The following is a 26,163-nucleotide window of genomic DNA, read 5'->3' as shown; positions in this document are numbered from 1 at the left end:
CTTTTTCTCTTTTTTTCCTCCTTGTGCAGTAATGGCCTTGAGGTGAACATCACTGAGAGGATACAGAAATCCACAAAACCTTTCAATTATTTTTATTACATTCTCAGACAGTGACTTCAGCTACACAAGATAAACATGCCTGGCAATCCTTAGATTTGTGTACAAACTGATCCTGCACAGTCACTGTCACAGAACTATTCCTGGATGCACTTTTAGAAGAGGCACATTCCATCTATTTGGCTGAAGTCTCCTCCACTCTCTTAAGCCAGTGTTTCTCCACCAATTATGGTTTCCCCTAGACCCAACAGTCTTACAACTAGTGACTTTTTCCCAATGAACTGTGGACACCAGGCCACATGGCTCTTTGTAGATGGGAAGATATCCCCTCCACAGTGCTGACGTCCCCTGTGAGACCTCCCGTGAAGGGAAAAAGGTCATGCTGCCCTCAGATCCACTTGAGGTTCTCACACCCTCTCCTCAGGGTCATCACTGAGCCTCCTGAATCACAGCATCCAGGCCTCAGATGAGGACCAGAAAACCCTGCAGTCTTTCCTGGGAGGCTTTGGGAGCAATGGAAATTTGCTCAAAACTGAGAAGTTATTTTCTGTCATCATACTGTCTCTCCTCAGGCACGCTAAGTTTGAGAACCATAAAAAGTTGTTCACCCCTTCATGCTTGTAGAGCCTGAATCTGTTTATGAACTACCCCACACAGTAAATAGAACACCTAAGATTAAAGAGGATTTAAATTATAAGGCCATCATTGTTGTACAAGACAAAGCAACATGCAGCAGGTAGTTCTAGTTTGTGACTTGGCAGCTGGAACAATTCATCCCAAGTATCATGTGACATCACATGTCCTGAAGAAGTTAGTCATTCTGTGCAAACTGCCAGCCCTACTTGTGGTATTTTCTGGGCCAACAGTGACTCAGGTCCATGTGCAAGGTAGTCAAGGCAGAGGGAAAGCTGACCCCTGAGGGCTCAGGTGACTCCTAACTTGCTCTAATTCATGGGAGAACAGAGGTCAGCTTCCCTGAGCACACTGGGGTGGTGACTTATGCACACTGTGACCTGTCAGATGGCACAGGTGAAATGGCTTTGGTCACAGAAACTAGGAGTGACATAAATCTGAAAGGATCCTTGGACAAGTTAGAAAGAGCAACATATTACAGAAGCTTCCCACGTAACTGACACCTATAGGAAATCTCCCCACCGTGCATGTTCAGATGCATGAGAACCAATTCGAACAGATGGCTCCTCACAGAGTTTCCACTAGTCTAATTCCACTAAACAGGAAACTGCACATTCCCTGCCCATCTAAGGCATTTCTCTAGTGTGAACTCTCCGATGTCTAGAGAGGGTGGATTTTCGCATAAAAAATTTCCCACATTCACTGCAGTCATAAGGCCTTTCTCCTGTGTGACCTTTCTGATGATAACGGAGTTTGGATCCAGAGATAAAAGATTTCCCACATTCACTGCACTCATAAGGCCTTTCTCCAGTGTGAACTCTCTGATGATAACGGAGGTTGGAGCTGGAGATAAAAAATTTCCCACATTCACTGCACTCATAAGGTCTTTCTCCTGTGTGAACTCTCTGATGATAACGGAGGGTGGAACTAGAGGTAAAAGATTTCCCACACTCACTGCACTCATAAGGTCTTTCTCCTGAGTGAACTCTCTGATGATAACTAAGACCAGAGGTAGAGGTAAAAGATTTCCCACATTCTCTGCACTCATAAGGCCTTTCTCTATTATGAATTTTCTGGTGTATTGAGAGGGAAGATTTTTGGCTAAAGGATTTCCCACATTCATTACACTCATAAGGCCTGTCTCCAGTGTGAACTCTCTGATGTTTATTGAATTGTGATCTGTCCTTAAAGGATTTCCCACATTCATTGCACTTGTGAGGTCTGTCTCCAGAATGAACTCTCTGATGATAATGGAGGATGGACCTAGAGAAAAAAGATTTCCCACAATCACTGCACTCATAAGGCCTTTCTCCTGTGTGAGCTCTTCGATGATAACTGAGGGCAGCACTAGAGGTAAAAGATTTTGCACAGTCACTACACTTATAAGCCTTTTCTCCAATTTGAACTCTCTTGTACCTGATGAATATTGAGCTATGTCTAAAAGATTTCTCACATTCACTGCAGACATAGCTGTTCTCTCGATTGTGCCCCCTCTGGGGATGACTGAGGAAAGATTGGTAGCTTAAGGATTTCCCACATTTGCTGCACTTGCACAGTCTTGCCCCAGTATGAATTCTTTGGTGTTGACTGAGGGTTGAACTTCGGATAAAAGATCTGCCACATTCTCCACACACATGAAGGCTTCCTCCAGGGTGGACTCTCTGGTGCACAATAAATGAGGATTTGTACCTGAATGTCCTACCACATTCATGGTACACAAAATACTGTCTTCCAGTGTGAACACCCTGGTCCTGAACAAGTATATGTTTGGGACCAAAGGCCTTCTTGCATTCTCCCCAGGTATAACGACTATTTTTGCCCGGTAAAGTGGCCCTGCATTGGGTGATTTTGTCTGGCTTCTCCCCAGTATGAGTGGTCTGCTGCTGTTGATGTCCCAACCTTGCCAGGAAGTCCTTCCCAACCTCCCCACAGGGAACGGGCTTCCCTGACACATGGAATCTGCAGCTCTTCACAAACGAGGCCGTGTCCACACTGCTTCTGAAGGGTTTGTCTCCCATGTGCTGCTCCTGGTGCTGTTGAAACTTTGCACTGAAATAAAACTGTTTTGTACAAGCCCCGCACCTCAACAGTTTCAGGCTGTGTTGTGTTCCCTGCTGCTCAGCCAAGTGGAAAATGTCTCTCAAGACTGGACCACACATCTGACAGGGGTGGGTCTTCTGGGAAGATGGGGCTGCCGTGGGAGCCCTGGCAGTTGAAACTTCTACAGAAATGCTCTGTTCAAAGGGAGCCTCCAAATCCTCTGCTCCACAACAGCAACCTGAAGGCAAAGAAACCCTGGTGAAATACATGTTGACCACAGGGAGGGGCAACCCCAGCACAAACGAGCATCTGTCTCATCTCACAGTGAATCTATGGGATGCTTTTCAAGGCAAGGGAGTTGGAATCCAGTTGAGGGGGAAGCTGGTTGCTGCGCATTACTGGGCCTCTAAGGTCCCTGACTGGTGGAGACCTTACCAGTGCAAGGATACAAAAACATAAGGAAGAGAAGCAGGGTCTACAACTTGTTCTCTGCCCACAGCTTCCTGCAGGACCTTTTCTGCTGCTGATGTGAGGTTTAGTAGAAAGTGCAGCCAAGCCTACGGAAATCCACTCACAATAGATTAGCTGCTGCACAAGGTCAATTTAAGGATATGTTCACAACTCATGGCCCAACATGTGAGGGCCAACCGTCGAGAGCACTGCAGAAGGTGTTGAGAGAAAAGGGTCACATGTGGAATCCAGAGAGGTGGAGTTATGTCTGGTCTGGAAGTCACAGAGGAAGTGATGAGTACTAGAATTGATGAATTGGCAAAGTGTCAATATGGGAAAGGAAAGGTAGAAATGGGGTGTGGCCACGGGCAATGGCACCAAATCTGGTTGAACAGGACAGGCTCCTGCTATGTTCTAAACATAGGCCTGATATCATACCCTCCCCAGCTGCCATTCAGCAGGGCAGGCCCCCTCTGAGCCCAACCTGCCATGGCTGCAGTGATGTCCATCCTGTCCCACACATAGAACTCTTCCTCCTAAGCCTTAGTTGAGCAACTATGTGGGACATGGAGAATACAAGTCCTAAGGGAATGACAGGAGAGGTGAATGGCCAGCACTGTCCTAGAGCAACACAGCCCACAACAGACCACAGAAAACAGATCTAGCTGAGTGATGTCATCGTGATGTCAGAGAAAGTCAGCCTTTGCTTCCAGCAAAACACAATTAGACAGCTATCTATGCATAACACTGGCCTTTGGAGGGCTCAAGAGCCCAATTAAGATACCACAGCAACACAATGGAAGAAAAAAAGTAAATAACCACTCAAAAAGGATTACTGGGGACATCTACTTAGTGGATCTGGAGATGAAAAGGAACAGGAAGAAGGGTAGGGCTGTGTGTATCAGCCAAAAGGCAGATGCCATCATGGTCCCCAATGGCCTGCTCTGCAGAGGACCCCAGCAGCCTCTGCTGCAGAGAACCTCCTCAGCCCCCACTAGAGCTGCGGAACCCATAGTGTGCAGAGCAGAGGAGGCCGAGTGTTTATAGCCACAGATGCCAGTTGCCTGCTCTGCAGAGAACAGTGGCAGGTTTCCCATTATGGCAACCAAAAGCTATTGCCACAGGAGACCTGCCTGAGGATAATATGCTGAGGTGCCCCCACCCAAAGGAGATATTGCTCTGTTTCAGGACCACAGCTGTTACCCCTCTCAACCTTGCACACATCCCAGACACTGGGGCCATAACTGCTCCATGGTTGCCCATACTCCATAACCTGACTGCATGGCTGTCACTCAAGCACCTGTACCCCAGACACCAGAGTCATGGCTGCTGTGGGCTAGCTAGCTACTCAGACCCCAGAGACACTGTCTCTCTGTATTCACCCATGTTCTGGTTACAGGCTCCATCACTGCTCAGTGTGTGACTACATCTTACAGAGTCAACTCAATGTCACTGCAGGCTATTCAGCACCTGGGACCCTAGAACTGCTACTGCTCTGCATCTGTTCATACCCTAGAACCCAGATCCATACCTGCACCACAGGTGCCTGCTCATCAGACACCAATGCCACCACCACCATGAAGGCACCCAAAAGCCAGACTTGGCATCAAGAGGGACCCCTCAGTCAAAATATTTCCCATGGGAAAAAGATCAGGAAATCCCTAGCAGAATTCTCCACTGCTGAGGACACCCACAGCCTTAGCTGTTGAGGACCCCTGCAATCTTTGCTGATGCTGACCTCAGGTGACAGACCTGCACAGACACTAAGCTGCTGGGCTTTCTTGTAGTAGGAATTGCCAGAACCCACTGAGATGGTACAGATACACCCTCACACAGGTGAAAAGCTTCCTAAGCAAAACCTTTCAGTCAAATCTGGAAGACGTGACTGCTCCATGTATTGCATAGACATGAGCACAAGGCTGCAAGAAATACAAAAATCCAGAAAACATGACACCCCCAAAAGAACACGGTAAACCATCAGTCACACCAAAGAAATGTAGATCTATGAACCATCAGACAAAGAATACAAAGTAATTGTTTTAAGGAAGCTCTGCGAGCTACAAGAAAACAGAAACAGACAATTCAAGAAAATAAAGAAAACAACATGCAAACAAAATGAGATTTTCAACAGAAAGATAGAAAATATAAAAAAGAACCCAACATAAATGATGGTGCTGAAGACTATAATGAATGAAAAAATGCAATAGAGAGCATCAATAGCCAACTTGATCAATCCAAAGAATGAATCTGAAACTGAAATCATCCAAAGAAGAAAAGAGACGAAAGAACTAAAGAGTGAAGAAAACCTACTTGAATTATGGGACATTATGAAACAAAACAATATTTGCATTATGGGAGCCCAAGAAGGAGAAGGGAGAGGGGAAGGGGGAGAAAGCTTATTGAGAGACATAATGGATGAAAATTCCTCAAATCTGGGGAGAGAAGTGGACATCCAGGCACATGATGCCCATAAGTCCCCCCAAAAATTCAACCCAAAGAAGACTTCACCAAGACATATAATAAAACTCAAGCAGTAATGATAAAGAGAATGCTGAAAACTGCAAGAGAAAAGAAACTCATCTTATACAAGGGAACCCTCATAAGGATATGTGCGGTTTTCTTTGCTGAAATACTGCATACTGGGAGAGAGCTGGATGATGTTCTAAATGCTGAAAGAAAAAAACTGCAACCTAAGAATACTTTACCAGCAAAGGTGCCCTTCAGAAATGAAGGAGAGAAAAAGACTTTCCCAGACCAACAGAAGTGGAGGGATTCATCACCACCTGACCTACCCTCCAAGACACGCTAAAGGGAGTTTTTCAAGCTGAACCGAAAGTACAGTAATTAGTAACACAAAAATATAAAACACACTGGCAAAAGTAAGTATATAGTCAAATTCAGAACACTCTAATACTGTAATAGCGTGTTAATCATTCAAATCTACTATGAAGGATAAAAGGTAAAGAGTATGAAAAATAACTACACCTGCAATAATTTGTTAATGGTTACGCAATATAAAAGATGTAAATTGTGACATCAAAAACACAGAATGTATGGGGGGGAGTGTAAGAGTAGAGTTTTTGTATGTGACCAAAGTTAAGTTGTTATCAGCCTAAAACAGGATGCTATAAATATAAGATATTCTATATGTCTCATGGTAACCACAAAGGAAAAACCTATAGTAGATATACAAAAGAGAAAGGGATGAAAGCATACCATCATGGAAAATCACAGAGGAAGACAGCAAGAGAGGAAGAAAGGAACCAAGGAACTACAAAACAGCAGACAATATTTAACAAAATGGCAACAGTAAGTCCTAATAAGATTCTCCAGTCAAAAACATACAGTGGCTGAACAGAAAAAGAAAAACAAGATCCAACGATATGCTGCCTACAATAGAGTAACTTCAGTTTTAAGGACACACCCAGGAGAAAGTGAAGGGATTGAAAGAGATATTCCATGCAAATGGAAACCAAAGAGCAGGGGCAGCTATACTTACATGAGATAAAAGACTTTAAGTCAAAAGTTGTCACAAGAGACAAAGAAGGTCATTATATAATGATAAAGGAGTCAATTCATCGAGAGAATGTAAAAACTGTATGTATATATGCACCACACATCACAGCATCTAAATTATTAAGCAAATACAACCAGATCTGAAGGCAGAAAAGATGGCAATGGAATATTAATAGGGAACTTCCGTATCCCCCTTTCAACGATGGGTGGATATCCAAACAAATAAATATGGATATATTTGAATTAAATGACACTTTAGTCCCAATGGATCTAACAGAGATACAGAGAACATTCCATCCTACTATAGAGGAATACACATTCTTCTCAAGTGCACACAGAATATTCTCTAGGACAGATCATATGTTATGTCAAACAAGTCTTAAATTTTGGAAGACTGAAATCACATCAAGTATCTTTTCCTAACACAACGGATAAAGCTAGAAATCAGTAACAGGATGAAAGCTGAAAAATTCACAAATATGTGGACATTAAACAACACAATCCTGACCAATCAATCGGTCAAAGGAAAAATCAAAAGGAAAATAAAAAAATACCTTGAGACAAACCAAATGAAAACAACAACAAAACATGTGGAATGTGCAAAAGCAGTTCTAAGAGGAAAGTTTAGAGTGATAAATGCTGGCATTAAGAAAAAAGAAAGGTCTCAAATAAGCAACCTAAGTTTATAGTTCAAGGAAGTAGAAAAAGAACAAACTAAGACCAAAGTTAGCAGAACAAACAATGAAACAAAGATAAGAACAGAAATAAAAAAGAAACTATAAAAACATCAAAAAGATCACTAATACTAAAGCTAGTTTTTTGAAAAGAAAAATTGACAAATTTTTAGGTAGATTAACTTATAATAGAGAGAAAACACGAACAAATTAACTCAGAAATAAAAGAGGAGGAATCACAACTGACAGCATAGAAACACAAAAGATCCTAAGACTACTACGGACTGTTATGTACCAACAAATTAGATAACCTAGAAGAAAGAGATAAATTCCTAGAAACATACAACCTACCAACACCGAATCATGAAAAATAAAAAATCTGCATAGACCAATAACAAGTAAGGAAATTTAATCAGTAACCAAATATCTCCAAATGAAAAGGTCACAAACAGATTCACTGATGAATTCTATTGACATTTTTAAGAAGGATTAACATCAATTTTTCTCAAACTCTCAAAAATGTGAAGAGGAAGGAACATTTATAAACTCATTTTAGGAGGCCAGCATTCACCTGATACCAAAACCAGACAAGGACACTAAACTGTGACCCAGTGGGATTTCTCCTTGGGATGCAAGGATGTTCATCATAAGCAAGTCAATGAATGTGATACACCACATCACTGAAACAAGACAAGGATACCCACCCTCACCACTGCTTTTTAAAACAATACTTCAAGTCCTAGCCAGCGCAGTAAGGTAGGAAAAACAAATGAAAGGTATTCAAATCAGAAAAAAGTTACACTGTGTTTGCAGATGACATGATCTTATATAAAGAAAACCATAAAAACTCCACTAAAAAACTATCACGATGAATGAATGAACTCAGTAAACTTGCAGAACATAAAATCAATATACAGAAATCAGTTGCATCTATACACTAACAAACAAATATCTCAATAAGAAATTAGGAAATCAATTCCATTTATAACAACATTAAAACCAATAAAATACTTAGGAATAAGTTTAATCAAGGAGGCAAAAGATCTGTAAGGCTCTGATGAAAGAAACTGAAGACACAAATAAATGGAAAGATATTCCATGCTTTTGGATTGGAGGAATTATGATTGATAAAATGTCTCTACTACCCAAAGCAATCTACAAATTCAATGCAATCTCTACCAAAATTCCAACAGCATTTTTACTAGAAATAGAAAAAGAATCCTAAAATTCAAACCACAAATGACCTCAACAATCCAAAGCAATCTTGATCAAGATCAAAGTTAGAGGCATCACACTTCATGACTTCAAACTACATTACAAAACAACAGTAATCAAAATAGTATGGTACTGAAAAAAGAGACACACAGATCTATGAAATATAGAGCCCAGAAATAAAGCCACGCATATATGATCAACTACTCCTTGCCAATGGTGCCAAGAATACACAATGGAGAAAGGATAGTCACTTCAATAAATGGTGTTGGGAAAATGGGTATGCATATGCCAAAAAAAGAAACTGGGATCCTTACACCACTCACAAAAATTAACTTGAAATGGATTAAAGACTTAAATGTAAGACATGAAAATGTAAAACGCTTTGAAAAAAACGGATAGAAAGCTCCTTGATGTTGATTTTCACAACCATTTTTTGGGATATGACACCAAAATACAGGCAACAAAGGCAAAAACAAACGAGTTGGGTTACATCAAATTTAAAAAGCTTCTTAATAGCAAAGGAAGCAATCAACAAAATGAAAACGGAGAAAATATTTGAAAACACTGTATCTTGTAAGAAGTTAATATATAAAAAATATAAAGTACTCATACAACTCAAGAGCAGCAGAACACTCCAATTAAAAATGGGCAAACTAGGGCCAGCCGGGTGGTGTAGCGGTTATGTTCGGGTGATCCACTTCGGCGGCCTGGGGTTCACCAAGTCGGATCCCGGCACTGACCTACGCACTGCTCATGGAGCCATGCTGTGGCAGGCGTCCCACATATAAAATAGAGGAAGATGGGCACAGATGTTAGCTCAAGGTCAATCTTCCTCAGCAAAAAGAGGAGGATTGGTGGAGGATGTTAGCTCAGTGCTAAACTTCCTTAAAAAAATAAACAATAAATAAAAATGAATGGGCAAAGGACATGAACAGATGTTCTATGAAAGAAGATCGACAAATGGCCAGCAGGTATATGAAAAAAATGCCCCTCCCCCCTAATCATCAGGCAAATAATACAAATCTAAACCACAGGCAGATACCACCTCACACCTGATAAAACGGCTACCATCAAAAAGAGCATAGAGAATTTTTGGTGAGGATGTAGATGTAAGGGAACCCTTACTCACTGGGGGTTGGAATGTAAAAAAAAAAAAAAAAAAAAAAAAAAATTGAAATCATAGACACAGAGTATAAATTGCCATCATCTGGGCCATGGGGAAAATGGGGAGACACTGGTCAAAAGGTACAAATGTTCAGTCACAAGATGAGTAAGTTTTAAGGATGTAATATACAGCACGGAAACTACAGTTAATAATTACTGTATTGTACACTTGAAACTTATTTCGAGATCTTAAGCACTCTTAACAACACCACAATAATAATAAGGTAAGTTATGAGGTGATGGATGTTTAATTAACTTCATTGTGGCAATTATTTCAAAATGTATACACATATCAAATCAACATGTTGTATATGTTAATATACAGTCAGCCTCCATAACCATGAGTTCCATATCCATGAAAAAAATAAAACAAGGATCAAAAAAATTTGAAAAAAGAAAATTCCAGAAAGTTCCAAAAAGCAAACCTTGAATTTGCCATGCACCAAGCACTATGCTGAATCCACGTGAATAAAGTGATGTGTAGGCAACTATGGACATGGCATTTACATTGTATTAGGTATCATGAGTAATCTAGAGATGATTTAAAGAGCACAGGAGGATGTGTGTAGGTTATATGCAAAGACCATGCCATTTTATTTAAGAAACTTGAGCACCCTTGGATTTTAGTATGGGGGGGGGAGGGTCCTGGAACCAATCCTCCCATGGATACCAAGAGATGACTGTATACAATTTTACATCTAGACAAGCCTGACAAAAAAAAAAGAAACAGAGAAAACAGATCTAAACACTACAAACCATGTAGGAGGGCACTGAAAAGCATCCCATGGTTCAGGTAAGTAATGACCATGACAATGTCTCATGCCTGGCACAAGTGGCCATGAGGAAATGTCAGGGAAAAGAAGGAACAAAGCCTGGGATACAGAAGTGATATGGATCTGGACACAATGACCCAGAGAGGGCAAGCTCGGTGGAATCCGCGAAGCTCACTGCAATACCCCCAGCCTGGATGCCTTTCCTAAGAGGGCTCCGTACAGCAGGTACTGGGGCTGCAGGGGAGAGAACAGGGTGGTACACATACCCAGCCCTAGCAACACACCACCACCCAGAAAGCTGGGGGAGCAAGCGGTGTCCACAGTCCATGAGAAAAACGACTGAGAAGCACTGTGGGGAGGGAATACAGCTTAGTCCAGGTCACTGGTGAGGCTGTTGCAAGTCTCACCCAGACAGGATATGAGCACAAAGTTCTCCAGCATCACATCCAGGTACAGGCGTCTCTGAGCCTCATCCAGGAGCCTCCATTCCCCCCAGGAGAAGTACACAGCCACATCGTGAAAGATCACACTGTCCTGTAATGACAGGGACAGATGAAACCATCAACACTCTCTCTGAGATCCCACAATCCATCTCACCACACATCTACCCCACACTCATCCTCCCCCCCAGCTCCCCACCTCAGAGGAATTCCAGGCCAGGTGCCACTGAGGCCCACCCTATCCTCAGGATCCCCTTATTCACTGTGTTCAGGCCTCAGAAACATCAGGTAGTGGGGCACAGAGATGTCATCCAAGCTCTGGTCCTGGCCTGTAGGGTCCCATCCACTCTGTCAGTCCATTCCCCTGGAGACTCTAGACTTGGACTCCAAGACGCAGCCAAACGTGGGCTCGTGCTTCGCCCTTCAGTCTCCAATACCAGGGCCCGAGGGCCATCGGCTCACGCTTCCTGTCGATGTGCATGTCATTCCGTAGATTGTACCTCTCACATCTTCAGTGCCCACAGTTGCACTCCCAGCTCTGCATTTAGGGAAATCCCCAAGTGCTGCTCTGAAGGCCTCCTCTACACCTCTGATCCTTCTCAACATCAGCCCCTCAGAAGCACATGTGAGCTACAGATGCCCCTAGCCTACTTCCACTTCTGTGCTTCTCAGATACACAACCTCCCGTCTCCAACCTTCCTTAGAACCCCAGCCCTGATGGTCTCTGTGCTAGGCACAGTGACTCTCACAAATGACCACACGTGCCCCACACCTTACCCCCCATCAACACTGAACACCCCAGACCCCACCAAAGCTTATCACACAACTCTGGTGAAGGTGTACATCAGTGAATGAGCAGGAGCCCTGGCTCAGCATCATCCTGTCTCAGTTACTCCTCTGCCTCCACAGCCATCTCATGTCCACTCATCCCACAGAAGCCTTAGTCACCTGCCAGACCATGCTGTCTCCCATATGGTTACCATGGTCACTTCTCCCCTTCACCTGGGTTTGCGTGCACCACTGCACCTCACTAGGCGCACAGCAAGAAAACCACTCCTCATCATGCATGCTCCTCCTTCAGACCAGCTAAGAGCATTGCCAAGACGACCTGCATTCCCCCACCTAATGGGGAGTACAGCTCCTTCCTGCTCCACACAACAGCCACCAGTTTTCATTATCTCCGTCCTGAACCCTTCCTGAGATTTCCAGACCTGTGTGTCCAGCTGCCCACTTGATGCCGCCACTGTTCTCTGAAACATCTCAGACACTTAACAGGGTCAAAAAAATCTTGTGATACTCTCAAGGAAAATTAATCTATCATGAACTTCCACATCCCAGTGGGAGCTTCGATTCCTTCAGCTGCTAGGACCAGAAAAACTGCAGTCATCCCTGACTTCCTCTCCCTCAGCTATAACGTCCAAAAATCTACTTGACCCTTCTTAAAAAAAAATGGACGGAGTGTCCAACTTTTTTCCCACCTCCATGGCCACCACTCCGGTCCATCAACACTCATGTGGTTATAGCAGCTGTGTCCTCCGTGCTCCCTGCCTCCTCCCTTAACCCCATAGTCTAGTCTCCACTGTGCAGCCAGACGGAGCCTGTTAAATCCAGGCAAGACCAACTCCTTCCTCGTATCCGAGCCTCCCGTTACCTCCCTAACAGATGCCCAACTGCTCAGACGGCCACACTGCAGGACTGATTCCTGACTCCCTGCTCTTCGTTCTTCACAGAAAGAATGGAGACCTGCTGTCCCCTGTCTCCAGGTCAGTCACACCTCCAAGCATTTGCACACGCTGGTGTCCGTTCCTGGGGTAACCTTCCACAGCTGTTTATACTGGGTGTCAGAAATAGGAACACCTCCTGGGGCCCGCTGGTTAAGTTCGCCGGCTCCGCTTCCGGGGCCCTGGGTTTCACCGGTTGGAATCATGGGCGCGGACATGGCACCGCTTATCAGGCCATGCTGAGGCTGCGTCCCACATGCCACAACTAGAAGTACCCACAACTAAAATACACAACTATGTACTGGGGAGCTTTAGGGAGAAAAAGGAAAAATAAAATCTTAAAAAGAAAAGAAAAGAAAAGGAAAGAAAAGAAAGAAAGAAGAAAGAAAGAAAGAAAGAAGAAAGAGAGAGAGAGAGAGAGAGAGAGAGAGAGAGAAAGAAAAGAAAGAAAGAAAGAAAGAAAGAAAGAAAGAAAGAAAGGAAAGAAAGAAAGAAAGAAAGAAAGAAAGAAAGAAAGAAAGAAAGAAAGAAAGAAAGAAAGAAAGAAAGAAATGGGAACACCTCCATGTTACCCTTGGCCTCACTCAGGAGCCTGGACATGCAGTATGCCAAGGGTCGCAGACCCAACAGCTGGGAGAAAGGGTGAGTTTCAGGACGCCACAATTCCAGACACCACACGGCTGGTGTTAGTACCACTGAGGGGCTGCCACACCCTCTCCTTCCCTGTGCAGGTTCCGTAAGTGCTTTTTCTGTCGCAGGAGAGAGGCAGGCCACCACGGCCGGACCCCGCCCCGCCCTGCGACCCGGTGACCTCGGCTTCACTCACTGGCCTCCGGGCCTCAGTCCTCAGAGCTGCCTCGGACCAGCTCTGCGCCCTCGGACCAGGACTCCGCTCCCTGCGCCTCCCCGGCCTCCTCACCCCTTCCCGTCCGTTCTCTCCGAGCAGCTCCGGGACAACTTCTGAAACCCCAACACGCACCGCGTCCCTCTCTGGTCACAGCCCTCCCGGCTCCGGGCCCTCGGACTGAAGGAGCAGCCCCTCCCCTGCCGGTCCAGGCGGGACCCGTCCTCACACTGTTCCCTGCGGACACAACGTGGACCCGGTCCCCTCCGCCCCCTCCGCCCGGGACCCCCGCCCGCAGCCACAGGCCCCACGAGCGCCTCCCCGGCCCGGCCCCGGGGCCTGGGCTGCAGGCCCGGGAGCAGCGCCCGCCCGAGGGCTGGAGCTAGGGCTGCGCTGCGGGCGGGGCCGGCCGGAGCCGAGCGCTCACCTGAGCCGGCTCCCTCCGCGCGGCCGCCGCCATCGGCCTCGGGGGCGGAGCGGGGCCGGGAGCGGCGGGAGACGAGGCGCCGGGCGCGGCGCTCCCTGGCCCGGGCCTGGCGCGGGGCCCCGGGCGGCGTCGCCGAGCCTCAGAGCCGCCTGGGCCGTGGGGACGGCGCCTCCTCTGCCGCCACCTCGGTCCGGACCTGGCGATTCGGAGGCGGAGCGTCTGACCAGGTGAATAGACCCGAAAGCCGCCACCAAAACGCCAGAATTGCCGCCTCAAGGCGGTTCGTCCTCCCGGAACTGCCCCCTCTCTGGAATTTCATTGGGCGAATGCCGCTGCCGCTCCACGCATAGCTTTCTGGGTAATGTAGTTCCCACAGCCGCTCAGACCAGGAAGCTGCGCATAGTTCTCTGCCAGGGAAATGGGCAAGCAGCAGCGCGAGGCTGTCGGGAAATGACCTCGCTCTACTTGCAGAGCTGGGAAGCGGCTTTGCTCCTCTTTAGGGGGCGGCAGGCCGATTTCTGGGGAGTCTTAAGTGTTTTGTTTTTTTTAAAAAAAAGATTTTGTTTTTCCTTTTTTCTCCCCAAAGCAATGTGGGGACATAGTTGTGTATTTTTAGTTGTGGGTCCTTGTAGTTGTGGCATGTGCGACGCCGCCTCAGCGTGGCTTGATGAGCGGCGCCATGTCCGCGACCAGGATCCAAACCAGCGAAACCCTGGGCCACGGAAGCAGAGCGCTAGAACTTCACCACTGGGACACGGGGATGGTCCCTTAAGTGTTCTTAAGAGTCTTCAGCGCTACTGACCACTTAAGTGTTTAGACATTATTTCAGACTCCATGAAGCGGACTATAGTGGTCATCCACTGGTAGCTAGACGTAAATAAACATTATCTTATTGTACTTCAATTGCATGCAGCCTGAAGTATTAAAGTTATTTTTGTGAACTTTAGTAGATTCTGCCTGTGATAAGAAAAGACACCAAGAGGGCCATGATGGAGAAGATACAGGAGGAGGAGATACTGGGTGGCTCTGAAGCAGATGGACAAGGTGGGATCTGGGCCTCCAGTCTCCAGAGAAAACATCTCTCCTGCTGTATAGTCACTGATTATGCCCAAGTCAGAGAGAAACACTGCCGTATCCATAAAACATAGAATTTTAAAAATCCATATAACATAGTTATAACTGTTTTATACATGCACACTCTTTTTTCCAACATACATGGAAAGTTTTTAATGTATAAAATATCAAATTTACTGTTGTTTATTAAGAAGTACTCTACTATGTACATTTATAAAACTGAAAGTCAAAAGTTTCTGATTATTCTACTGGAGAAAACTGATGTTTGCAGCATGGTATCTTTTTAGAATTCTGTCTGCACATGGATGCATGTTACCAAACACAAACACAGGTTTGTTTACTCGCTGCACAGGAGAGCCAATAACTGGAATGCCAGGCTTGTGGCAAGGAAAGAGCTTTATTGTCAAAAGGAAGCCAGGGGCTGGCCCGGTGGCACAGTGGTTAAGTGCGCCTGTTCCCACTTCAGCAGCCTGGCGTTCACCAGTTTGAATCCCAGGTGTGGACATGGCACCACTTGGCAAGCCATGCTGTGGTAGGCGTCCCACATAGAAAGTAGGGGAAGATAGGCACAGATGTTAGCTCAGGGCCAGTCTTCCTCAGCAAAAAGAGGAGGATTGGCAGATGTTAGCTCAGGGCTAGTCTTCCTCAAAAAACAAAAAAGGAAGCCAGACAAGGAGATGGAAATTAAAACTCAGATCCACCTCCTCAAAGGGAGAAAGGTAGGGGTTTTTGGTAGGGGAGGGGGAGCATGTGGCCTTGGTGAGTGGCACCTCCCCACCAGCCTGCGTTTGGCCTTGAAGACTGAATTTCTTTTCCCTTGACTGTCTGGACTTTTCTGATTAGTTTTCATCTTGAGCCTGAGTTTGGCCTTGTGAGGCTGAATCTAGACGTCTGGACCTTGACTTCCTGGGAAAGACAGTTCACTCATAGACTAAGGAGGGACAGAAAGACCTGGTTAGTTTTGAACAATAGTTGACTGTGCTGAGTGTGCACAGCTGCAGTTAGCAAAGCTTATCTCAAAGCTTTTTTTTTCTCTTCTAGCCCAAGGAAGATTTTTTAACTCCTTCATTCTCAGTTTCATGCATAACTGTGTGTAACTGTTTTTTTGTTAATTCCCTCCAGTCGATTCCCGTGCTAGATCAGACAATGCTCCACTGCTATTCACAGGGTTTTCATGACTAATTTTTTGGGAAGTGGGTGGCCAGGTCCTTCTTCCTAGTCTGTCTAGTCTGGAAGCTCTGCTGTCCAACATGGGTGACACTCTTGGCATTTTAAATATTGTGGCCCAGGTTCCAGCATCACAGCAACATGCAGCCACCACAGTATGACATCTGATATTTGGGTGATGTGGTTCCCTGACCAGGAGACAAACCAGCCCCAGTGGTGAGAGCCAGAATCTTAACTAGGCCACCACCTGTGTGCCTGTGCATTCATATGTATTCCTATATAAAAACAAGTTGTTTTTTGCTTAGTAAAAAGGAAGTCATCCTTTGTATACAGATCTGTAGTTTGCTTTGCTGACTTAACAGTACATCTTGCAAAACCTAAATCTGCTTCCTCATTTTACACCGGGTACGTCCTTATCTCAACCAGTTAGACGCACAAAGCTGCCTCCTTCTTTTAGAGGTTGCCTTGCATTCAACTATCTTTTTACACCAGGGACTCCAGATGGGGACTACCATTGCCCCTCGATCCCTGAAGGTCCCCTCTTGAGTGTGGGACCACTCCTGCACTCTCAGATCTCCAGGCTGGAAACTGGCTGGCAAAGGGACTGGCTGGGAAGACCTGGCTCAAGGGCTGGCAGGTTCCTTGGGCACCTCCTGGTAGCAACATGTGAAGGTAGAAATGCGGCCTTGCCCTGCTAGGAGGACTTGGTCAGTGCAGGGAGGACTTCCTCTGGGCCTGGAATTGTGGGGACTTGATGTTGGCTGTCTGGCGGTGTGCCCAACTTCTGGCATGAGAGCGATGGCCACAGCAGTGAAAAGGGTGGACTTGGCCGTTATGGACAATGTTTACTCTTACTGACACATGGATGTGTATCCATCATGGATGTTGTTTAATATTATGCATCTATGATGGATACACATTTTTCTCAAGGTAATATGTATCTTGACTCTGCTAATAAATTCTTTTTTTTTTTTTGAGGAAGATTAGCCCTGAGCTAACTACTGCCAATCTTCCTCTTTTTGCTGCAGAAGACTGGCCCTGAGCTAACATCCATGCCCATCTTCCTCTACTTTTATACGTGGGACACCTACCATAGCATGGCTTTTGCCAAGCAGTGCCATGTCCGCACCCGGGATCCGAACTGGCGAACCCCACGCTGCCGAGAAACAGAACGTGTGCACTTAACCACTGCACCACTGGGCCGGCCCCTCTGCTAATAAATTCTTAATATGCTTGAAACCATTGCAATTCCACTTTTGTCATTTATCAGGTGGTCCTTGATGCAGTGTGCATGTGTGTGGTGAAATGGGTGAGGGGTCTCTGGGAAATGAGAGGCCATCCTTTCATTCTTGGTCTGTGCAAAGCAAGAAGGTTCTGGGAAGGTATCAGCAGGAATGTGACACAAAGGGATGGGAGGACGAGCTTACAGAGAGTAGAAATAATGAAGGTAAAGCTCTAACACAGGCTTGTGTTTCGCATTTCTCAGAAGCATCAGTAAGCCAGTGATTCTGTAGCAAAGTGAGTCCAGAGAGAACTAACTCTGTGGTTTTCTGCCTGATGGGAAACACTGAAGGCAGCTCGCCTCATGGGGCCATTTAAACAAACAGTGAGAGGCTGGCCTGGTGGCGTAGCGGTTAAGTTTGCACGCTCAGCTTCAGCGGCCTGGGGTTTGCCGGCTCGGATCCTGGGCGTGAACCTACACACTGCTTATCAAGGCATGCTGAGGCAGGTGTCCCACATATAAAGTAGAGGAAGATGGGCACAGATGTTAGCTCAGGGCCAATCTTCCTCAGCAAAAAGAGGACAGTTGGTGGCAGATGTTAGCTCAGGGCTAATCGTCCTCAAAAATAAATAAATAACTAAATAAATAAAGGAGCAGTGACACAGGCTACTAAACATCACGCAGTATATCACTGATTTCTGAAGTGATGTACATCTTGTGTAACGCTCCCTCATACACCAGGTCTGCCTGTCAGAATTCTGTCTCACTTCATTGCTCATTTAGCTCTCCGTGTACCATCCTTTTCCAGTGCCATGGTTTAGTTGTGTTTCCTACTATCTCATGCATGCAAGTCATCTATCTCTAGATGATAATACAAATAAAAGAGGAAATATTCCCAAGAGGAGGAAAGAGTTCAAAAGGGAAGATCCACACCCAAATAAAAATTATTATAAAACTAAAAGAACTTTAAAGACAAAGTTTTACAAACTTATAGTATGAAAAAATGGATCACCCATGAAGAATAATGAAATTGAGTTCAGACTTTTCAATAATATTGGCAGGTGCAAGAGTAGAAAGTGGTAAGGCTTTTAAATAATTGAAGAGACAATGACCTTTAAACTGAGATCTTTTTGTATGTAGCCAGCATGTTATTTTAGAAGGGAAGTATTCAAGTATACAAGTATTCAATGCTAAAGTCAGAAGAGTTTTTACTACACTTATGGCCAGCATCGAAGGCACTAATAAAGTATTTGAGTCAGAAGAGTAAGTCTAGAAGAACTCTTTACACTTCACTCAACTTGTTTTACTTCCTGAATTTAATCATTATTTTCCCACTCCAAACAAATATTTGCTGATAGTCGGTGCTAGAATGTGGAAGTGTGTCTTGCTCTGCTGTACTCCTCATACATCGTTTAAGAATGTATTTGAGAAAAAGTGATTCTGAGAGTTTTGAAACCTAACATAATACAGCACTGTGCTGCTCATTCTTTCCAATTTGATTCTAACAGAACAATAGCAAAGCAGAAAGTCTACAATTCCGTGTGAGATAACGTACAGTTCTGTGAAGTCTTCAGAGTGAAACTAACCACAGTCTATACAGTCCTACATGTTTTCCATTAAAATCTGAATTTACTCAGCTTAAACTAGAGTAGTAATGTAACCAAAAGCTCAGTCTGAACCTGATGCCAATCCAAATAATAAGAACTGAGTCCTGAGTGGAAAGGAAAGGCTTTCCTTTGCCAGGCAGAGGGAGCAAAGCAAGGGCTAGTGCCTCAAGAATTGCTAGGTCTCTATTAAGAAATGGGTAGGTTTTTCTTTTTAAAGATTGGCACTGGAGCTAACATCTGTTGCCAATCTTTTTCTTCTTCTTCTTCTCCCTAAAGACCCCCAGTACACAGTTGTATATTCTAGTTGTGGGTCCTTCTGGTTGTGCTATGTGGGACTCCACCTCAGCATGCCTTTATGAGCGCTGCCATGTCCACACCCAGGATCTGAACCAGTGAAACCCTGGGCCACTGAAGCAGAGCACCTGAACCTAACCACTCGGCCAGGGGCCAGCCCCTAGAAATGGGTAGGTGTTTTTATTTAGGGTTTTAGGTAGGGGAGGGGCGCATGTAGCTTTGGTGGGAGTTTTCCCACCAGCCTTCAGCTGCCTGCAGGGAGCAGAGACATAAGGGATCCCGTGATGTCTTTGGCTGTCTGTCTCCGTGGTGGACTCTGGATTCCTCTGGGAAGCTTCAGTTTCTTGATATTCTCTGGACATTAGTTATTCTGTAAAAGAACTTAAAGGTCCTGTGATTAGCTACAATATTAGTAGGAGGCCAGCTTGAGGCCATCTGGGCTCTAACAATTTGTACCTTCTATTTGGTTGTAAAGTTCAGGGAGTCCTAGGTTAAAGAAACAAACATTTACATATGAGTGTAACTAAAGAAGCAGGGAACTGGGAATGTGTGCTTTTGGTTTTAACCCCATATATGCTGGGATCACCATAGGGGAACTGATATCAGGGCTGGTATTAACTAAGAGCTGGTAACAGGATTACTGATAGATAGTTATCAGGTAGGAATTAGATTTAAAAATGACCAAAGGACTACAGTTTTGAACTATTTTTTCATAACTTTTGTTGGTTAATTGTAAAGTTTTGAAATCAGTTAGATACAAAACATACAGAACCATTTCCTGGCTGAAACTCTTGGATAAACTGAGTCAATGAAATGAAAAAAAACTTCTCAGAATGAAGCATAAACATGGGCACAGAAATGTTCATAAGTTGTGTGGGCTTTGATAAATTGAGATAGATCCAGTATGTATTTCACAAATACAGTTCCCAGAGCAGGTGAATCAGCAATCCCTGGGAATTGTTAGAAATGCAAATTATGCACGCTAACACTAACTCACTCAATCAGAAACTCTGGAGCTGAGGCCAGCAATCAGATTCTAAAGGCTTTCCAGGTGACTCTAATGTATTTGAAAAGGACTGGAATAGGGGCCGGCCCTGTGGCTGAGAGCTTAAGTTCACACACTCTGCTACAGTGGCCCAAGGTTTCACCAGGTAGGATCCTGGGCACAGAGATGGCACTGCTCATCGAGCCATGCTGAGGTGGCATCCCACATAGCACAACCAGAAGCACTCACAACTAGAATATACAATTATGTACTGGGGGGCTTTGGGGAGAAGAAGAAGAAGAAGAAGAAGAAGAAGAAGAAGAAGAAGAAGAAGAAAATAGATTAAAAAAAAGAAAATGAGTAGAATAGACAAGGCAACATTAATGTAAGAGTTCTGGATTAAGGAAATTGTTTAAGCTCATAATATTGGTGCAGTAAATTAAAGATTGTTCATTCCCAAGAAATGAAATGAAACTGTAGGTGTTATATAAATAAACAAAAAATTGCATACATATCTGACCTATTGTGAAAAGTAGGTATATTAAAAGTCTTTTAGAAAACATGAGAAGACTTCAAAAAAAAGGAGATAATATAAGATCGTTGAAAAGAAACAACTTTTTTGCTGATAAATAATAGAAAAAAGGAAAACATTGAGTTATTTCAAAATTTTTCCACGTATTGGCAATGACTGAGCAAAAGAAAGTTTATACTTCAATGTCATTTAACAAAATCTGAACTTCCAAAATGAAAATTACTTATCTTTTCAAACCAATTAATACCATTAAAAAATCTAAAATTGATCACAACAGATACCAAAGAAATACAAGGGATCAAAGGAGAATACTATGAAAAACTATATGCCAACAAATCGAACAACCTAGAAGAAATGGATAAATTCCTAGACTCTTACAACCTCCCCAAACTGAAGCAGGAAGAAATAAAGAATCTGAATAGACCAATCACAAGTAAAGAAATAGAAACAGTAATCAAAAACTTCCCCCAAAATAAGAGTCCAGGACCAGACGGCTTCTCTGGAGAATTCTACCAAACATTCAAAGAAGATTTAATACCTATCCTTCTCAAACTATTCCAGAAAACTGAGGAAGATGGAGCACTCCCTAACACATTCTATGAAGCCAACATCACTCTGATCCCAAAACCTGACAAGGACAACACAAAGAAGGAAACCTACAGGCCAATATCACTGAGGAACATAGATGCAAAAATCCTCAACAAAATTCTGGCAAACTGAATACAGCAATACATCAAAAAGATTATACACCATGATCAAGTGGGATCTATACCAGGGACACAGGGATGGTTCAACATCCACAAGTCAATCAACGTGATACACTACATTAACAAAATGAAAAGCAAAAACCACATGATCATCTCAATAGATGCAGAGAAAGCATTTGACAAGATCCAACATCCATTTATGATAAAAACTCTCAATAAAATGGGTATAGAAGGAAAGTACCTCAACATAATAAAGGCCATATATGACAAACCCACAGCCAACATCATACTCAATGGACAAAAACTGAAAGCCATCCCTCTGAGAACAGGAACAAGACAAGGGTGTCCACTTTTACCACTCCTATTCAACATAGTACTGGAGGTGTTGGCCAGAGCAATTTGGGAGGAAAAAGAAATAAAAGGAATCCAAATAGGCAATGAAGAAGTAAAACTCTCGCTGTTTGCAGATGACATGATCTTATATATAGAAAACCCCAACGAATCCATAGGAAAACTATTAGAAACAATCAACAGCTACAGCAAAGTTGCAGGGTATAAAATCAACATACATAAATCAGTAGCGTTTCTACACGCTAACAATGAACTAACAGAAAAAGAACTCAAGAACTCAATCCCATACACAATAGCAACGAAAAGAATAAAATACCTTGGGATAAATTTAACTAAGGAAGTGAAAGATCTATACAATGAAAACTACAAGACTTTCTTGAAAGAAATTGATGACAACATAAAGAGATGGAAAGACATTCCATGCACGTGGATTGGAAGAATAAACATAGTTAAAATGTCCATACTACCTAAAGCAATCTACAGATTCAACGCTATCCCAATCAGAATCCCAATGACATTCTTTACAGAAATTGAAGAATCCTAAAATTCATATGGGGCAACAAAAGTTCCCGAATTACTAAAGCAATCCTGAGTAAGAAGAACAAAGTCGGAGGCATCACAATCCCTGACTTCAAAACATACTACAAAGCTACAGTAATCAAAACAGCATGGTACTGGTACAAAAACAGGTGCACAGATCAATGGAACAGAATTGAAAGCCCAGAAATAAAACCACACATCTATGGACAGCTAATCTTCGACAAAGGAGCTGAGGGCATACGATGGAGAAAAGAAAGTCTCTTCAACAAATGGTGCTGGATAAACTGGACAGCCACATGTAAAAGAATGAAAATTGACCATTCTTTTTCACCATTCACAAAAGTAAACTCAAAATGGATCAAAGACCTAAAGATTAGGCCTGAAACAATAAGTCTTCCAGAAGAGAATATAGGCAGTACACTCTTTGACATCAGTTTCAAAAGAATCTTTTCGGACACCATAACTCCTCAGACGAGGGAAACAATAGAAAGAACAAACAAATGGGACTTCTTCAGACTAAAGAGCTTCTTCAAGGCAAGGGAAAACAGGATTGAAACAAAAAAACAGCCCACTAATTGGGGAAAAATATTTGGAAGTAATACATCTGACAAAGGCTTAATATCCATAATATATAAAGAACGCACAAAACTCAACAACAAAAAATCAAACAACCCAATCAAAAAATGGGCAGGAGACATGAACAGACATTTCTCCAAAGAAGCTATATGGATGGCCAATAGACACATGAAAAGATGTTCATCATTGCTGTGCATCAGGGAAATGCAAATCAAAACTACACTAAGATATCATCTTACACCCATTAGAATGACAAAAATAACTAAAACAAATAGTAACAAATGTTGGAGAGGTTGTGGAGAAAAAGGAACCCTCATACACTGCTGGTGGGAATGCAAACTGGTGCAGCCACTATGGAAAACAGTATGGAGATTCCTCAGAAAATTAAAAATAGAACTACCATAGATCCAGCTATCCCACTACTGGGTATCTATCCAAAGAACCTGAAATCAGCAATTCCAAAAGTCCCATGCACCCCTATGTTCACTGCAGCATTATTTACAATGGCAAAGACGTGGAAGCAACCCAAGTGCCCATCAACAGATGACTGGATAAAGAAGATGTGGTATATATATACAATGGAATACTACTCAGCCATAAAAAAGAACAAAATCATCCCATTTGCAACAACATGGATGGACCTCGAGGGAAATATGTTAAGTGAAATAAGCCAGATAGAGAAGGACAATCTCTGTATGACTCCACGCATATGAGGAATTTAAAAATGCAAAGAGAACAGATTAGTGGCTACCAGGGGAAAGGTGGGGTGGGGGATGGGCACAAAGGGGGAAGGGGTTGTACTGACAGACAATAATGTACAACTGAATTTCACAAGACTGTAACATATCATTAACTCAATAAAAAATAATTTAAAAATAAAAGAAAAAGAAATTGAGATGGAACGGAATAGTACCGCCGGTGCTCGCCTTTCCCCCACCAGACACACTGACCTTTGTTAAAATGTTCACGTTTACATTCCGTCTTTTTCATGATGCATTTTACTGTGGTTAATTAGCAAACGGCGTGAGCACCTCCAACAGCAGTTCTAAAATTTTCATGTTCTCTCCGTTCTCCAGCTGAATATTTGGAGGAGGCAAGTCTAGTCTTAAGACTCATGGACGGGCACTGGTGGATGTCACGTGGGATTTCACTCTATGCATAATATAACCACCAGGCCCAGCCACAAGAGAAGACGAGAAGGTAGTTATTGTGGGCAGACAAAAGCCCGCGAAGCAGAGCAGAATCAACGCAAGTGGAAAACTTTTAGTTTCCGGGATCCCCTGTGCCTAGCCACCTCCGTCTCAGGCCAGGCTTCTACCTTCTGCTGTGGGCGGGCTCACCTCTTCCGCGGACACCATCTCATTCGGCGTCAAAAGACGTCACAGTGCACCTGCGCACAGCACACCTCCACCTTTCACTCTCAGAGAGCTCCGTGCGCCGTCAGCCGGACTGCAATTCCCAGAATGCTTAGCTCTAACCTTTTCAGTCCTGGGCGTTTAACCCTGAGCCCGGTGTCACTACGAGTACGAAGACTTATGCGCAAGGAGCTTCGCCAGAAACGCTGTGTATCCGTGAACTCTGGATTTGATCACTGACATCCGGAGCTAAGCAGAAGCCAGACGCTCCTTTCGCATATTTAGAATTTTTATAGTGTACCATGTCAGGGACCTTCTGACAGGCATGTGAAATTAATAAGAGAAACCTCCACTAAGTTGGAGTTCGGAAGGCCTGTAGGGGAGCTCTCTGTAAACAAGGAGACAGGTAGCCTTGCATCTCTGACAGGAGGGCTTTCCTACTTTACCGCCCAGCAGGAGGAAGGAAGATTTCTCTCCCCGGCCTGGCAACAGCTTAGCCAGTAGGAGATTGGAGGAACCCAACCAATGAGAAACCTCTACACTTTGGACTCCCAGTTTGCTCCAATGGACTCCTTGTTTTATTACAGCCCCCTTCCCGACACCACCCTTTTCCTTTATAAAAGTAAGCCCCTTCCTTTGTTACTCTGGATTTGCCTATGGTCGGCAGTAGCGTGTGTATGTGGAGTTGCAATTTTTCTGGTTATTCCCCAAAAGAGTAAACCTGTTTTGCTGGTCAAACTGGTCAATTTACTTTTTAAGTTGTCGGGCATTTGATGTGTCAGGTAGAACTGTAAAGCGCCTATTTAACCTGCAAAATCCAAGCCTACTGGCTATGCAGGGGTGGGAAGGGAAAGAGCTTATTAACCCCTTTATCTTACCAGCTGACTGCAATAAACTGTACCCAAGGTCCGAGTATTAAAGTCAGGCCAGTCACCACACCGACTGTTGGAGAAGGCACGCATATTAGAGATCTTTTACATTGCTTACTGATGGTGTAGTAATTACGAAGACCACTTAAGACGTTTGTACCTGCCTTAAAGGTCTTTCCAAGAAGCTCACCCTCACCTTCATATGTACAAGATGACATATACAAGAATGTCGACAATAGCAAAACACCTGGAATACAGGCCAAGAAAGAGGATGGAAAAATGGGCGTCTCCACACACTGTAGATTTTTCCGCAGCCCCATAATTCTCCCTTCTATGGATGCATGGAGGGAATCAGAGAAGCTTCACAATTTACACTGCAGAATCCCGCTTTCTATGACTTGGGCCGATTCTATATGGCAACCTGTATGTTCTCAGTGGGATTCAGCCCCAATTTTCCAAGTGGAAACCAGCTCACTAATGCATCCCAGATAACCTACCAGCATTCACACTTTTCATACCTCACACATTCATACCTCAGCTCCGCACAGGGCTCTTCTTTTCTCCACAGTGCCCTTTTAAACCACTTCTGGAAATAGCCACCCCAAACCTAACCATCTTTGGATGAAATTAATGGAAAACACTTGGCTGTTGTGTCATCCATTTGCCAAAAAAATTGTATTCTGTAAGTTTCGGTCACCAATCCTGCTCAAGTCCAGTTTAGCTACTCATATGTCCAGTGAATTATTACAAAATCATATTGTTTAATTATAAAGGTCCTCCTCCATCAGCTCAGGCCTGCTTCTGAGTTTTTAAATTATAATTATTCCAGTGGTCTAGCATGGTGGGAGCTTATATTCAACAGACTTGAGATATGATTAGCCAAATTCCAGAAAGTGAGGGAGCAAGACCCTCGGATCTCTTTTCAAGAGA

At 43.9% G+C, this 26,163-nt stretch overlaps 1 protein-coding gene across 4 annotated transcripts; it reads right to left on the bottom strand.

The window, feature by feature from the left end:
• On the bottom strand, positions 1-24,387 carry LOC106825604 (zinc finger protein 256-like). 4 transcript variants are annotated; one of them, XM_044759816.2, is made up of 3 exons: positions 13,955-14,251; positions 10,930-11,056; positions 1-2,968 (listed from the first exon to the last, which is right to left on the bottom strand). In XM_044759816.2, exons 1-3 carry the CDS (start codon positions 13,985-13,987, stop codon positions 1,317-1,319), a joined length of 1,812 nt encoding a protein of 603 aa, XP_044615751.2. In that variant the 5' UTR covers positions 13,988-14,251; the 3' UTR covers positions 1-1,316. The 4 variants fall into 4 exon arrangements, with proteins under 4 accessions (XP_044615751.2, XP_014687967.1, XP_044615750.2 ...); XM_014832481.3 differs by lacking the exons at positions 10,930-11,056; positions 13,955-14,251 and adding an exon at positions 23,960-24,387; XM_044759815.2 differs by lacking the exon at positions 10,930-11,056 and having other exon boundaries at positions 13,955-14,254.
• Positions 24,388-26,163: the final 1,776 nt, after the last annotated feature.

Source organism: Equus asinus, chromosome 26 (assembly GCF_041296235.1).
Source record: "Equus asinus isolate D_3611 breed Donkey chromosome 26, EquAss-T2T_v2, whole genome shotgun sequence".
NCBI lineage: Eukaryota > Metazoa > Chordata > Mammalia > Perissodactyla > Equidae > Equus > Equus asinus.
The sequence above is the reverse complement of the archived record's forward strand: the minus strand, read 5'-3'. Positions and strand labels throughout refer to the sequence as shown.

Coding starts and splice junctions, on each gene's coding strand:
- LOC106825604 (XM_044759816.2), bottom strand. CDS start 13,987: ATGGCGGCGGCCGCGCGGAGGGAGCCGGCTCAG. Junction 11,057..13,954: donor CGCGGAGGGAGCCGGCTCAG/GTGAGCGCTCGG, acceptor CTGTCATTACAG/GACAGTGTGATCTTTCACGA. Junction 2,969..10,929: donor TGTGCTCATATCCTGTCTGG/GTGAGACTTGCA, acceptor CTTTGCCTTCAG/GTTGCTGTTGTGGAGCAGAG.